The 16,594-nt window shown below is 32.0% G+C and overlaps 1 protein-coding gene across 1 annotated transcript in view; it reads right to left on the bottom strand.

Annotated features, from left to right (window-relative positions):
* Positions 1-3,399: 3,399 nt before the first annotated feature.
* The window catches only part of LOC137933370 (proton-coupled amino acid transporter-like protein CG1139), a 32,729-nt gene continuing 19,534 nt past the window's right edge, over positions 3,400-16,594 (bottom strand). Inside the window, exons 2-6 of the mRNA XM_068777307.1 lie at positions 9,111-9,196; positions 7,583-7,723; positions 6,673-6,945; positions 5,486-6,043; positions 3,400-5,354 (exon numbers count right to left, since the gene is read on the bottom strand). Coding sequence (XP_068633408.1) covers positions 4,940-5,354; positions 5,486-6,043; positions 6,673-6,945; positions 7,583-7,723; positions 9,111-9,196 — 1,473 coding nt within the window. The 3' untranslated portion in view covers positions 3,400-4,939. The remainder of the gene's footprint in view (positions 5,355-5,485; positions 6,044-6,672; positions 6,946-7,582; positions 7,724-9,110; positions 9,197-16,594) is intronic.

Below are 16,594 nucleotides of genomic sequence, written 5' to 3'. Positions count from 1 at the left end.
TTTAAAGTTTTATCAATCGCTGTTAAAAATATTAAATGTTTAAGAAGCTATCCATACTAATGTTTAATTTAATAGAAAATTTTAACATTTCATAAAACTAATAGAAAACCTCTTGTAAATAAATAGCAACATTATAAAACTATAAACAATAGTTTTATTGTTTATAGTTTCATAATGTTGCCAAAATTTCATTCCTAGCGTGAATTATTGATAACTTATCGATCAACTCATTCCATATGTTTACTTACGATTATTCAATATCTATGGAAACCTGATTATGATCTTTCTGTAGCTTTTAATAAATCAATACAGGAGATAGAAAAAGAGAGAATAGTAAAGTCTAAAAGTATATATTTCCAGTAATATATGTTAGCAATGAAAAAAATTCGATAATAGGAATGTTTTCGTATTTGGACTCTTCGAAAACTGTTAAATTTGTCCATTGTCCAACAGAGTATTGCTTTCAATCACAACATTCAGTGAAGAAAAAGGTACTCAAAACCGTATTATTGTAAATTTGTTGTTGCTGGCAACTTTTTAAGGAACCATTGCGTGCAACGAAACGCAGTTGTCAAAAAATAACAATCGAAGACTTAGAATACAATAAAAATGATAATGAAAGAAAAAAGGTTTGTTTATGTGTTTCTGTTATTTTATATACATATCGTATTATATCAAAAAACCGTTATTAAATTTCTGAAAACATTGTGACCGAAATTTACGTCACCAATCACTAACTTCACTTGATATTTGTGTCAAAAATGTTTATTAATTATTACTTTAGTTTAAATGATTAATTTATGTTGTGTTTTTAGGAAAATTTTAAGGAAAGAGGTATTTAAGATTATCTCAGTCTGGAGGCGGTTGCTCTCAGAAGATGGCCTGATGGCCAAGATTCCGCCGACGAAAACCGCGATGCTGATGAAATTATAAGTGTTGCAGGAGGAAAACGAAGATGATATTGCGGATAAAACTGCTGATATTGGTCCTCCTCTTGTAGAATTAAAGAAACAAGAATCCTCTCACACATTATCTTTATCCAGTTTTTCAATTGACAAAAGAAGCTTGATTTGGAAAAAAATAAAATTGGTGATGACACAAATAAAATTACTTTTTTATTGATATATCAGTCCCAGAAACTCCCCATCAATGTTTTAACCATTTTATCAATATGATTATTATTAAGATTTAATCAAAACATAAGTAGAGCAAACATATTTCTGTGTGGACCGTTTATTATGGAAGAGATGTAAATCCTTTTAAATAAAATGAGATAAGATGTATTTCAATTTTAATTTAGTGTAAATTTTTTATGTATAACTAGTCCATGTTTAATTTCTTAAAAAATTCACTTGTTTTGTACAACTTAAAATCGGTTGGTAAATGAAATTGTATACTCGTAATGTGGTGTAAGTCCAATTAACAAAAGTAGGTGACTTAACAGATGGTTGCCGATCACTAGTCTGTTATTTTTAATTTGTTTTATCATGTGTCTAGAGTTCTTAATTCAGGTTAATTATTTTTTTTTTGTTTTACAATGGATAACTTCACACTAACATCAGATAACAACAAATGGTAAATTAATATTATCTTATAACAATTAAAAATATTTGTTTTACTTAATTATAAATAAATTGATGCAGACATAAAGTCCCTCAATATAAATAGAAGAATAATCAATGAATCAGAGGATGAAAATTCTATTCCGCTGTAAACGAAAAATCACCAAATTGTAGAGAAAAGAATGATAGAGGTAGGAGTAGTATTATTCGAAACAAATAAAATTATGTGAAAAAGTGGACAAAAGTATTATACAAAAAAAGGAAAATTCATTCCAAGAAATCAACTCAAGTCTAAAAATTTTTATTGCTAAGAAAAATGTATTAAATATATGAATGAAACACAATGTAGAGAAATTTTTGTTAATTTTTTTGAACATAGCCTTTTTTAATAAGCAGAATGTATTTTTATATGCTAGTGTTCAACAAGAATCTGTAAATAGAATAAGGCCAAGAAATAATTCAGGCACTAAAAGGGCATATACTTTTAAATTTTACACTTCTGGTGGGAACATTTTAGTAAGATTTTTATTAACTCTAACCAAATTTCTACTTGATGAATTGATCCTATCCTAAAATTGCATGAGAGCATTCAGAAAGACACATGTAGAAAAATGGATGGCTCTTTTAGATTAGAAAAACTAGTGAGCTACTGATCAATTCAATGTCTATCCACATTTTGAAAGTCACTATACTTGATCACAAATTTCAGGATGGATGTTTTAAAATACTAAATCAAATATAAGAAAAATGTATGATTTATACTAAGAAAAATGCAAGGAAAATAAACTAAGGAAGGTGTATTGTGGACAAAAAATTCATATTACTTGCCGATTTATTGTCCAAGAATATTATAAACATATGGGAGGAGTACATCTCATAGATAGCTTTTTGAGTGGAAATCATATAAAAATTTGGTCTAAAAAGTGGTATATGTCTATTTTTTTATCTATTGGATCATGCTATTATAAACTCTTGGATTTTTTTATAAAAAAAAGGTTAAAGAAAGGGTTGGACCTAAAGAGTTATTTTAAATATGTGGAAGATGTTTAAATGATTTAATTAATTATATCTTCTATATTATCTGTTATCCTAGCAGTTTTCTTATCACGAACTTGCTAGTCTAATCTAATATTGTTAGTCGATATACGCCCACTATGCAAGGACCAAAACATCGCCCGTATCCAAAGACTTCCCTCGACCTTCTAAATGTCGGTCCATCTAGAGGGAGGCCTACCCATGTCACGCCTACCAGCACTACTGACGGCTTCTCGAACGATGTGCTTCGCCAACAATAGTGCTAGTTCAATAGCTTTAGCTATTTGTAGTGGCATCTTGGTCTAACAATAGCCTTAATACAATAGCAGCTTATCAACGAGAAATAAACAAAGTGAAAACAATAGTTCAGTTTCGTTAGAGGTTGTCTTCGGTCTTGGTGCGAACGGCTCCATAGGGAAGCGCGGTAAGTTGGAGGCCGAGCAAATAGAACATTGTCGACTGACTGATTGAACGAGGAAGTCCATCCTTAATTTTTTTTTTAATATAACTAGAGTAATGACATCTCTGGCTAGAGCTTAAAGGTTCTTGGCAAACTCATTCAAGAGGGTCAAACAAAACCATAAACTTATTTCCTGTTACAAAGACGTTAATTCATTAGGTAAGTCAATGAATATTCCTCGGTGCCTGCATTCGATATTTTGTTAGCCGACTTTAAACAAAAATTCCAAAATTTACAAGGAAAATCAATAACTATACATGTAATGAAACTCCACTGACCCTTAAAATAATTTATTATTAATACTGTAACAAAACAAATACTACTTTCTAAAATATATATGTCATCCGTACCAAAATATAATTCAATAGGAATGATTTTCTTTAAATAAGAAATCTTATTTTACATAAGACATTGCTTTCTAGCAATGGTTGGTTAAAATAATTTTTTGTATTTTAATTACAAAGTTTACAGAAAAAATACAAAATTTGGCAGTTCAGTGGTAGAATATTGAGATTTAATTTAATGAAAGAACATATCCATGAAATTATACAAATTTTATTTAAAAATGTAGCGCTCATGAGAATACAAAGATAGTTAAAATATATTTTGGTAAAGCAAAATTATTCGTTTATAAGAAAAAAACACATTCTAAAACTAACGGAATGACTATCACAAAATTACAGGTATTAAAACCCGAACTCTATAACAATCATTCAAAACATTTGAAAGTGATACAACAATGAAAAATACGCATGAACTTGATGTAATAAAACTATACATATCCAGATTGATAATAATAAATAAAAAAAAAATTATACTAAAGTCGCTAAACGACTCATTTTCAACTAAAAGTTCTCCTAAAATAATGTATTCCAAAATGTCGGTAATTTTTGAGAAATAATGACCACAAATACAATGGCGATGCAGTTTTTCCTGTATCCTCTTAACTTAATACCTTAATAGAATTATATGTTATTTCATTTAAATCTATTAGTATTTAGAGTCTAAAGACTTTATTTTTACGTACATCTAAACAAAACAGTATTTAAATTAGTATTCAATGTTTAAAAACAAGGCGAAGAAAACTTCTATGCTGTGCATTGACTATAATGAAAGAACAAGAAAGTCTTTAAAAATTACTTAAAATACTTTAATTTTATGGTATGTCGCTTATCAAGTGAATGTTTTTAATTGTATGGAAACAATTTGTATGAATTTAAATTTCGAATTTTCAAATGATTTCATTATAACAGCAAGGAATTTAATGTTCCGATGTATATTACATATTATTTAAATGCTTCATTACATTACATTTTAAACTTGGCGTAATACAACTAGTTTGTAGTATTTAATTATTATTATTATTTTTGGTTACAAAAATGCCTTTATTTAATCACAATGTAGAATTTATATAAAATTAAAACTCTAACTAAAACTGTATTTTAGGAACAAACAGTGCATATCTGAATTGTGGTATGGTTCCTTTTCACTCACGTTTTCGTTTTATAACTTTTAATAAGTTTTTAAAACCTAATATTGTATCACATTTCAAAGATGCATTAGAAAAATTCTCACATTTTTATAAAGTTAAATATCTACAAGTAATTGTCCTTAAATCTAAATGGCTACAGAGATTCGGGGCTATATAATAATAAGGAAACACAACCTGATACTTGCAAATTAAATTAATTAGTACATATAAGAAATATTAATCTCGGCCAACTTCATTTGAGCTTGGTGAAAACAGATATTTTTGTTGTTTATAGAAGATTAATTATCAATCATAGATATGTTAAAATATAAACATTTTTAGTTGAAACCTAGCCCTTAATTAAATTTAATTTTTGAGCCTAACTCTATTAATAGTCTTTCGAGTATTACTTTACTCCTTAGATTCGATTATCTCCAAAATACTGACATAGGAACCTGTTAAAAATCCTAAAATACCGAAAGCGATCAAAAATAGATTCTTCCAGAGGACCCAGTTGAAGCGACCCAGACCATTTGGTCTGTCCCAAAATGCAACAACTTCGATTACAGAGGGAAAAATGAGGCCAAGAAAAGAAAGGCATACCGCACCGACAAGAGAGATGAAAGGCCCTAAATTCGGAATTGCAACTGCAATACATAATGTCATTATGATAATAGCTATTCTAATGGTGTATTCTGCAAGATTTTTCTTAGCACCGAACCAGTGACGCACATTTTTCCAGATAATATCCATGGGTACATAAAATTGTAGACTGTACGTGAAGAATATGGCGACCGCAATCATGAGTTTTACACTCTGTCCGAGTCTGGAAACAAAATAAAATTAAAATTAATAACAAAGATAAAGCAACTGTAAACAGAAATTTTCTTATCTGTTAATAATAAAGCTCTGTTTGCTATATGTTATTAAATAAAGTTTAAAAAAATTGGTACTAACATTTCATCCTCCGGCAAATTGATCGTGATGCTTCCCGATGTTACATCACCGTATTTCAAGTACCCGAAAAATCCAACAAAGGCATACAAAGAAACTACGAAGAACATTCCAGTATTTAATACTCCGGGACAACCGATGAAGTGATTGGGAGTCTTCATGTTATTTTCAAGAGGCATCACAACACCAATCCCTTCAAGTGCGAAGATAGCGGTTCCAAAGAAAGTTGGCAAGTGGTTAAATCCAGCAAATGCTTTACGTTCACTGACACTGGGAATGTCTTGGAATAAATAGTAGAATGTTATGCCCATGCCAGTACCGACCAAAAGATTCGCTATCATTGAGAAAGGCGCTAAGTACTTTAAGTTTCTAATCAAGTTCATTGATATAAGCAGAGGTAATAACAATGCCATGTAAATTCGGACATCCATATCATGGGGGAACCACTCGCTTTCTTTAGCATGATAATCAACAACTTGTTTCACATTTTTCGCTACGAACACAATGTAGACACAGCAACAGCCCAGCAAGTCAATAACCAGGAACCAATTCACGAGAGCCCTGAAAAAAGAGATTTAAATATTTCGTATCACAGTTCATTCGTTGATACATCTCTAAACAATGAAAATGATAAGCCCTAAGTATTGTCTTGTGTTGTTGAAAAGGGTTACATTTGAATGTCACGGTTAATTATTTTTGATATATAATAATGATGTTATAAGTGATTGTCTTTTTTTTGGATATCATTAAAGAAATTGTTTTAGTATAAAAACATAAACAAAGTACAATTAAATAAAATAAATCGAACTCTCCGTTTGCTGATTCCTTACCGCAGTAGTAGTTATATTTTATACGATTTATGAATATAGATAATCGAACCCACGTCTAAGACACTATTGTAACGTTTGATATATAAACTTTTTTTTGTATAATCTCATAAACTATTTAACACAAATTTTCTGCATAGTTGAATTAAAATTTGCCCTAATTTCTCTCTCACATAGATAACATGTTCGTATAATAGCTTAGAATTTTGACATGTTGTGAATGTTGAAAGACGCTGGATGTAGACCGCATCTAATCGTGGCTATTGGAAATCTTTGGGGAGACCAATGTACAGCAGATAACTTTTGTGGACTGAAATGATGATGACGTTTTACACTTTTAATTTAGATTTTCTCAGTACTTACTTTGCTAGTCTAGAAAATTTGTGCATAGCGGGAGGTCCAGATAGAAAAGCAGCTTCGGCGGTTTCAGCGAAACCCAAAGAAGGTTTTTGCATCCTCTTGCAGAGATCATGAGAAGTCTTCACCAAGACATGGACACAATATGTGCAAATACCACCAATGAGAAAGGTGGCCACTAAGCCAAAATACAGACCAGCATTGAGAAATGCCATAGGCATTGCCAAAATGCCACTTCCCAAAGATCCTTTTAGAAGATGTATCAATGTATCCATGTCTCTGAAAAAAAAATAGATGTTTTTCATTTATATTTAATTATTTAATTACATATTATAGAATACTTTAATATTACTTATAAATGTAAGTGTTTGAAAACTGTGAATGTATAGCTTATTTATCAGAAAATAGTAGAACACTAGATTTCCACTTATGTGCTGACTTATAATATCTGCGAAATAATAAAGCTTAGAAATTCGAAACTTGGTAAGAATATTCTATTTGCTAAGTAAAGCTCAGCTATGAACGGAGTTTACAACATTTTTCGTAAGGAAGTTGAGGTGACGTTTACGTCCTCGAATCAGGCGAAAGACAGTATTTATGTATATTGTCTTTTAATTTGTATCGAGTTAATTCCTAGGGAATTTTTAACTACAACTTAATAAACAAAGCTTTTGTTATAACTTACGAATAAGTACATGATAGCTTCAATGAATATCTCAATTGCAAGAAATTAAAAAATAACTGGGTTAATGTAAAAACAAGCTTGTAAAACTAACCTTGTTCGGAGTAAAACAATTACTTTACAATATAGGTTGTAGTTTTAAATTTTTCCGTTTCGTCTATCTATTCTATAAGTCCATTTTCTAAGTGATAGCCGCACAACAAAAATAATTCGTGAACAAATATATATACTTACGACGTCGGATGTGCAAGCTTCCTGTGTTCAAATGGATTATAGTCCTCGTCCGCCTCAATATCTCGTCCCGGTATTTCCATGAGAGGGAGAGTGGACCCAGCCTGTTGTTCCACAGGGATCTCATTTGGGTCAACTTTATACCTGTTAAACATTTCACAAGCACCATTGTATTAAAATGTTACAATCGTTGCAAATACCATTAAAATAATTTTGTGAATAAGTTGGAAGTGAGTGGTAAAGGAGTGTATTTTCACGTTTTCTTAAAAAGCATTAAAAGTAAAATGATGGCAGTGAGGACATGTAAAGCGCCACATTTTAAGCTTCTTGTGATTTCGAGGTGTGATTTCGATGTACGTATGTCGCGCCGCGGATTCCGATTTATTTGAACAATTCTACTCGGTGGCATGCTGTTATTAAACTGCTGATGAATCTAAGTTAAACATACAAATGTAAGTCAATGTCAATTTTGTACACGTGTAGTTGGGTGAAGTGTGATACATTCATTATGGTCTCCAAAATAAACAATTTTTTTGTGTGCGTTTCACTCTATTAAGACTCGGCATTTACAAAAAAGTGGCTCAACTTCAAATTCAATACAGCTTTACGTTATTTGAAAAAGTAAAAAAAATGTTATATTCTATGTTTTACAGGACATCGTTTAAAGGGCTGACAGCGTTACATGATAGTTTTTGATAGGATGGGGTCATAATAGGAATTTTGGAAATCGTTGTATGGCTAAGGGAACATAAAGCTAAATCAAATTTATACAAACAACCATTTAGAGAGCCAATCCCGAGCCTGAATAGAGATAGCGCACGAGAGACCGCAGCAACCGCCCAACGCTAAGACGCCGGAGCCACAGCGGCCGCTCTCACGTAGGTACACATTTCTTTTTAGATAATTGCCAGTACCAAATAAAAAAATTAATTAAACAAAATTGAAACCATAAAATGGAATGATGTACCGGTGTATGAGTCCATTGCGAGATGATCAAGGTCGACGAACGACTTTAATCTCGAGGAAGCTGCACACGTCTTCCCGGATCGTCTCCGAACGGCGGCGAGCTTAATGAGCTCGTTAAAGGAGCGAGTACTTAACAGTCAAAATACAATATAAAATACCATTTTACCAGAAAAGAATTAATGACAACAGACAGTTTAACGGGGTCCAAACGAACCACCGTTACACTGGATTGGTATTGATTTAGTTATAGTTATTCTTTTACTTGATAACATAGACTATAAACGTTCTTTTCAAAGTCCTGTTGAACAAAAATGTCAATATTATTAATGTTCCGTCTCAATATTTAACTTATAATATGAACTTGCCAACAAAAAAATGAGCTGAAGCTGTGGAAGCATGCTTTATTTTTAATTCAAACTCTATTTTCTAAGCTACGAACAAAAAATTATAGAATGTCTCCTCATTAAAGGAAAGTAGATTTATTAACAACACACAGGCAGTCAAAGCTGAAATTTCGACTATCGTTAACATCCTCGCCGCTGAAGTAAGGAACGTTGTTACTTACTTGACCACAACGACATCTGATAAGTCATTTCTGACTCCTTTTTTCTTGGGAACATATTCGGCTATCATCGGCCGCATTTGGGGTTTCTGTAACAAAAGAATTTCAAAGTTTAATAATAATGATGTCATACAAAATCAAGCTCTTCCAGAACAATAAAACCACTGAACTGCTTTTACATATTGCATTATTTTTGTATTTCTACAAGGCTCTATTCTAATATATCAAAGTTTGGGAATTAATAATAACGAGCCCAGGACGTCACAATGACGTCGCAATATCGTACCCGTTCAGGGGCTCGGTTAGCTTGTGTTCTGTACACGTGATCCAGCCAGTGCTATTTTGGAGAGATATAAATAACTAACGTCCCGTGTACGACTCGGCCAACTCGCAAATCTCTGAAACGGAACTCGCAAACACCTAACAAAGTATAGACACTTATAAAATAATATCATTGTAAGCAAAGGTTTCTTTGGGAGTAGTTATTTGGCTTAAATAGAAATATATTCTCTAAAGTTATTACTAAAGCAACGAGTTTGTGTAAGTACTCTACCCATAAACTTTCAATTCACGTATTACATTTCCGAATTCATTAGATCTTTAATTAAAGAACATAAATAAATTAAAGAGATTGTGCTTATTATTGACTTGCGTGATTTTTATTAGCGATCGTAAAGAAACTCCTAATTTACCATTTTCAAGTAATATTAAAACGATGACAGGAATTAGGTCCAAAGTGCGCAACCTAATTACAACAAGCAATTAATAAATATTTACTTATTTATTTTAAGAAAGATCTACTTTGTAGAACGAGTTGGAATTATAAAATATAAATAAATTGTCATTATAAATTAATGTACGGTGGGCCTTATAAGGCTACCCAGAGAGCAATGGATAGAGCTATGTTCGGAGCTTCGTTGCGAGATCAAAAATGAGATCGTACATAACACACATTTCAATCAAAAATGCAACCGCATTAAATTTTTACAATAACTGATCTCTGTTTCTATGAAAATCTGAAAACATGTACCAGCTTATTTCTCATTTTTATCTATTAATTTTTTTATTATTATATTATTTGTCTATTCATATTTTTTTTAATTTTTTGAAGAAATTACACTCTCAAAAGACAATGCGTGCCATGAAAATTCGGCCGAGGACGGATTGTATTCCAGTTTTTATAAAAAAAAAGTTGAGCAAATAGAACATTGTTAGGTAAACTACCATCATTTGACGTACATTGAAATAAAAGTAGAATTCGTGAAAAGTAGACAATATAGAGCAACACAAAGGTTCCGGTATTGTCTGAGACGTCACGAGCGTCTAATAGGTAATGCTCTTATGATGTATGACGATAAAGAATGTCATTGTTTGATGATCAACTTATGCGCACTTCTAACTAAATCGCTTGTGAAGGCCATCAATAAAATTCAAACGCCATTCGCTAAACATATTGAAGTGCCGACTTACGTAATAATAATTTGAGTGTTTTATAATATTTAAACATAATGTTCGATTTCGTGAAGAAAAATTAAAGTATGTTTAAATTATTACGAATTCCTTATTAAAATTACCAAAGGAGAGAAAAAACACCTGATTTTATAGACAAGAGAAAGTGATAGTAGATACGATTATATTAATTGGAAACGATTAATGTAAATAGTATTCTTAAATATTTATGCTATAAATAGTTTTAAGTAACAGAAGTGCATAAATGTTCATAACAAGTTAAAACTTTAAGCGTCTGTCTTGTTATTATAGTCTTAATCAACTGAAAAGACAGTACAAATTTGTAAGAAGAAATTAATTTATTGCTGTTTTACGTATTAAAAAGTCACAAGATGTATTTGTTATAAATTTTGTCTACGGCGAAATATCAGATCGGAACGAAATTTCAACCGTTTTCACAAAACGTAAAAAACGTCTGCATCACGACAGAAAATGAAAGTGACCTGCGCATTGCACCTGTGGAAAAGCGGCAAGAAACTGCACTATCGTCTTCTTTCATTTCACAGCGCAAACATGCAAGACAGAGATGAAAAACATTAAAATTTTAAATGCAATCTCAAACTCCTGACTTGTTATGCGATCTTAATGTATCTACTGCTACATTTTCAAAATGCTTACCACTTACTTCTTCTTTTGTATATAAAATTTTCTGCTGACAAGAAGGAAAAGTAAGTAAGCAGTATATAAGGCTAGCTAGTAGTTAGAAAAAGGTTAGGGATATGGTAGTTGTGGATGTTTTCCAGCAGAGGTTCCTAGAAGAAGTAGTTCGTTCATTTGGGCGCGACTTGGTTAAACAGAAAATACCTATTGGGGTAACAGCGATTTGAGGATGTACATTACTACTACAAAAACCCGATAATCGAGGCATATGTTTGTATGTATGTATGTATACATTGTTCTTCGACGTGTGGGTAACTAGGAAACTGGCATTGTGTTAGTTTTCAAACAATCGGCGTAATTAGTACACAAGTCAAGCAATAGTAAATAAGATTTAATACATCATTATTATTTACTTTTAATAAAAACTCTTAAATAAATAGATTTGAAAACATTTTAGTTGTTGTTGTTGAGGAAATAAAATGTTGCGCATGTCTTTAGTCTGCCTGCTTATTGCGCATGTATAGAAGAGCTCGGACATGCGCTGTACAAGCCAGGATTTCGATTTCAAGAAGGTATTGAACTGTTCGGTGCAAATGTACCAGGCTATCAGAAGATGAAGAGGGTTTGAAGCAATCAGAGGGTGAATTATGTGTTCTGCTTACACTGGAGAAGCTCGTTGCTAAAAATATTTTGTACTCCTAAAACTTTGCGAAATATATTTTATTGAAAATTATTAAAAGATAAAATAAGATTTTTTTCATAATTCTTTAAAGTTAATTTTAAGATTTTTAACGAGAGGTTTTGAGTCTTTATACTACTGTACTTAAATGAGTTCTAACATTTTTTGTACGAAAATCTAACACGTTTTTTTTTGCTAACCACTATATTTCATTTACTTCCGAATTGAGGTGATGCATGTCTGCTTTTTGACTTCGTCCAAAATAAAAATGGGAAAGGGCTCTCTTCGATTCCAATTTGGAGAACGGATGCAGAAAGATGCTGTACCCGCATTTTATGCCCTCATTTAAATGCATACGCAGAGAGACTGCGCTCCTTGTCTTTATTTAAAACCAAACAGATCAATACTAAATAGATGAACAATAAATAAAATAATTAATATTAACGGCGACAATCATGGCTTGTCTCCTTCTGGAATCTAAAACTCCAGCACTACTTTACAAAAGGTTAAACATGTATGTAGAGAACAGAATATTAGAGCAGAAGCTACATCAGTGTAAAAAACGTTAGGTTAGGTTAACGAAAATTGCGCGGGGATTGTATTTTTATCAGGTTGTTTTTATTTTCATCATTATTATCATAATTATCTTCTCAGTTCTGAGAAGTTTATTGCCGGACCTAGGCCTTCCCTATAGATTTCCAACAGGATCCGCTGTTTATCAATGACCTTAACAAGGTTGTCTGTCCACGTTTCGAACGGGCGTCCTGTGCCGCTCTTGCCGATCGTGGTCCACTACGGACACATTAAGTCCCCAATGGCCATTAGTTCTACATGTTATGTGGCCAGCCTTATGCCAATCTTCTGGGTAAGACACAAATAATTACTTAAAAATAAGCGAACAAGCAGGCTATACCATAAACCTACATTATAGAAAGTGGTAACTGAAAAATATTTTTTTTTATTGGTAAAGATAGATATGTTTATGTTTTGGTAGAATTAAAGGTAGGAAAACAGAAACATTTCAATTTACAGAACAACTTGTTATGAAAACCCAATAACACAAAAGGTTTGACATGCTTTAATATTGTTTTAAAGGACGTTATCGTGGAGTAAGTCGTGTTGTTTTGATATCATCCCGACCCCAATAATCGGAGGATTAAACAAATATTTGTCATGCGTAGTCGATCGTATTCGACGCACTGAAGTGCCGGATCGACCTATATTGTTGCTCCCGTGTCTATTGCTCCGGTCGGTATTACATTGAAATTTATGCATGCATAGGAAAATACTTTATATAAAAATCGAATTAAAAGTAGATTTCATTGGACAACATCGATTCTATTACTAGAGAATTGGTGAACTTCGTATCGCCTGCCAACTAACACTTTCACACTTTCACACTTTTATACTTTTTTATTTCTGAAACTTAACTGTAAAACGGACTAAAGAGATCGATCGTAGCCGGAGTATGAACGGCTATGAAACAAGAAAAAAAATGAACAAATATTTAACAACCGAATAACATTTTTTTATTTCTATAAAAACATTTTGTATTTAATAATTAAAACACCTTTTTAATATTTTCTGTTATTTACATTTTTAACCCTTTAAACCTTTTCTGAAAATTATTTTAGGGTCAGATTTAGCAAAATTGATCTAGTGATTCTGAAGTTTCAGCAAGACATACAAACAGAAATTAATATTTATAAAAATAGATTGCATGCAGTGAATTGATGCGCAAGTTAACATTGGAGAATAAAAAAATGGATGTTTGTTTTGCATAAAGAACTTACTTCTGAACAATGAACTTAAAAAATAATTTTTAAAAAGTGTCCCCAAAAAGTTGAGGCATTCGAAAATACGTGGCTATTTTTGCTAGCAATTCTGACGATGGGGTACCTCATCGCATGTTACCTTTAAAGCCTAATCTTGAGTACTAATCTTTTGCAGTTCACATAGCGGACTGGTATAAAGACATATTAGTGCAATGTTTACTTTCAAGAATTTTTTTAACAACCAAACGAATCTAAATAGATTAAATTGAACTTCTGTTTAATTGTACCGTTTTACTTTTTCCACGATTGCGGGAGTTCATTTAACGCTCTATTGGAGCAGTTTCCGTCTCTCACCTTGACAAACGCTAGCCCACCTCTCCACTCACACCGACAATCTTTAATTTAAGTGCTAAATCGCTGTGATCCGGCTTCTCAGCCAATAAAATCGAATTTGCATGACAAGAGAAGCCCATTAGTATCAATTTTAAGCCAACGACGAAGTGTTAAACTTTTACTATGCTATCTATACGTTTTATTTGGAGTATTATCTTTAGTTTTACAATGTTCTGAGGAAGAGACTACGGATTTGCAGGCGCAGCGTTAGACGTCCAGTCACAAAGTGGAAAAACAACCTAGTTAATGTTACTTTAAGACACTGTATGGGAGCCGCATCCTACTGGTCGTATTGGAAATCTACGATGAACCTCTATGTTGAGCAGTGGCTATCCTACGACTAAAAGAATATAGCAGCGTAGTTCCGAGCTAGGCCCTCTCTATTGCTCTCTGGGTGATCTTAAGCATCCTTATAAAGCTCATAGTAAACGACCATATCTCAGGCCCGTACAAAATCACAGGCGACGTACACTAATTAAAGACCTTCGTCTACAGGCATTGCAGTAGTTAGGCAGGAAGGCAGTTTTGGGTCAGGGAATGATCTCTTTTTCCGACTTACCAAGCTGGACGGTTTGTCCCAGGTATAATCGTCAACCACTTCACGCGTAGCACCTTTGAAAACTACTGGACTAGGCGCGAAATGGGACTGTGGTCACTTTAAAATATAAAAAACCTTTGCGTATATATCAATGCGTCGACGATACATATTTATGAAGATTTTTATTGCGAACAGTCGAGATCGATAATACTTATGTGGTTTGAATATTTACGTAAACTGTTACAAAAAAGTATTTCTATTATAAATTGTTGGAAAATAATTACTAGCAAAATTTTTTGGTGACATGTGTTATTGATTTTTTTAAAACTGGTTCTTCTCTTTAATCCGTCTCTTTTTTTTAAACTTATCTATTTTTTCTTTTCATCGCAATGTTTTTCACTCTTTGTATATTCCTTACGTTACATACATTTATAATATATTAATAAAAAATTAAGTTAACAATGTTATGTACGTTTAACACTAATGATTTACCTAATAAGGTAAGATCTAATTATCTTTACGTAGGCTAATTAACAACGCATTTACGAGACTGTTGATAACAAAGTTTGGATGTATGAATAATAAGTGCTAAAATATGCACTGATAAAATGGACAAACATGAGGTATATGCGAGTACGTCATCACCTAGATTAGTTTTTTTAGCGACGCTATACTGTAAAACATAACTTTCAGGACATCGCCTTACGAATAGTTAAATAAGATTTCTCCACAATAACCCTCTTCTAAAGAGTTTAGAATAAAAAATATAATGTATGATTTTTCTTTAATTAATGTAGTTAAATTAAATATACGACATATCGATAATTTTATATGACAACATTACTAGAATATTAATTCTTACATATTTGATTTCATTAGTAATATATTGCTGTGATACGATACAAAAGAAACAATGCAAACAAAAATACTTGAGCTTTAGTTTCTAGACAAAATGATAATTTATTGCTAATATGTTTATTGGTTTAAAATGTCTTTATAGTAAAAAGTGATTACTTCTATTTTTTTTCTATTTCATACATTGAAAGGGATGGTGATAAAAAACGATGTTTATTGTTTGATTACGTACATAAAATATACACAATACTAGCATATATTTTTTGGTTTCGATTGCCGTAAAATATTTGATATTACTTACTATCAAGATGTTTTATGTTGCTTCACCTTTTGCATGTAAAGAGGAAAGTCTCGTTTGTGCTATTTTCCTTGCAATTTTTTGACAACCGCAAAACCTAACCACGCCCAATAAAGTTAACTTTATTGGGCGTGTCTTGTTTTGAGCATGCGCATTATTGAGTAAACTCATGTTGTTTTATGTTATCCTGGTGTTGGGTGCGTCTATCTCTATGTGAAATGGATGACGTTTCTAACTTTGCCCGCTAATGGGTAGGTAGGTAAAGTGAAAGTTTATTTAGCTCTTAGCTAAATTGGTTAAAACCTGCAAAATTTGGAGTGTCAATAAGTTTTTGCCAAGTCTACTAAAAGGTTTTTCTGGTTATTTTTGAATGGATACTTTAATTTGTATTTCAAATTAATGGACAATTAGTTAGTTAACTAAAACTATTAAGTAATCTTGACTTTTAAACTGTCGCTTGCGCAAAGGATTATAAAGTCTAATAAGGAAACTTTTTAAATGATGAAGGGTGAAAAGGAGGCCAAGGTTCGCCAGGAGTTTTTGTGCCAAAATCTCGTTATAAACGTTTCTTTTTAATTTTGTTAGTAATTTAGTTTAATATTTTAATAGTTGGCATCTTTAGCGTCCTCAAATATATTATCCTTTTAATTTTTGGAATGATATACAAAGTAATATTCTGAATTTGAAACTTTTTTTTAATTTATTTAATATTAGAAAAGGGGCGTCTACAGAAGGCGTTTCCTTAAGGCGGAGCCATACATTGCGCATGTGTAGTGTGAGTTTTCATATCTCTCATTTTATGTTATCCTGGTGATTTTCTGCCGATATTGCCATTCGGGC

This window comes from Battus philenor, unplaced genomic scaffold (genome assembly GCF_028537555.1).
Source record: "Battus philenor isolate CCGP_79_NKW_IND1 unplaced genomic scaffold, ilBatPhil1.0.hap1 SCAF_1, whole genome shotgun sequence".
NCBI lineage: Eukaryota > Metazoa > Arthropoda > Insecta > Lepidoptera > Papilionidae > Battus > Battus philenor.
This window is presented reverse-complemented; position numbering and strand designations above follow the sequence as displayed.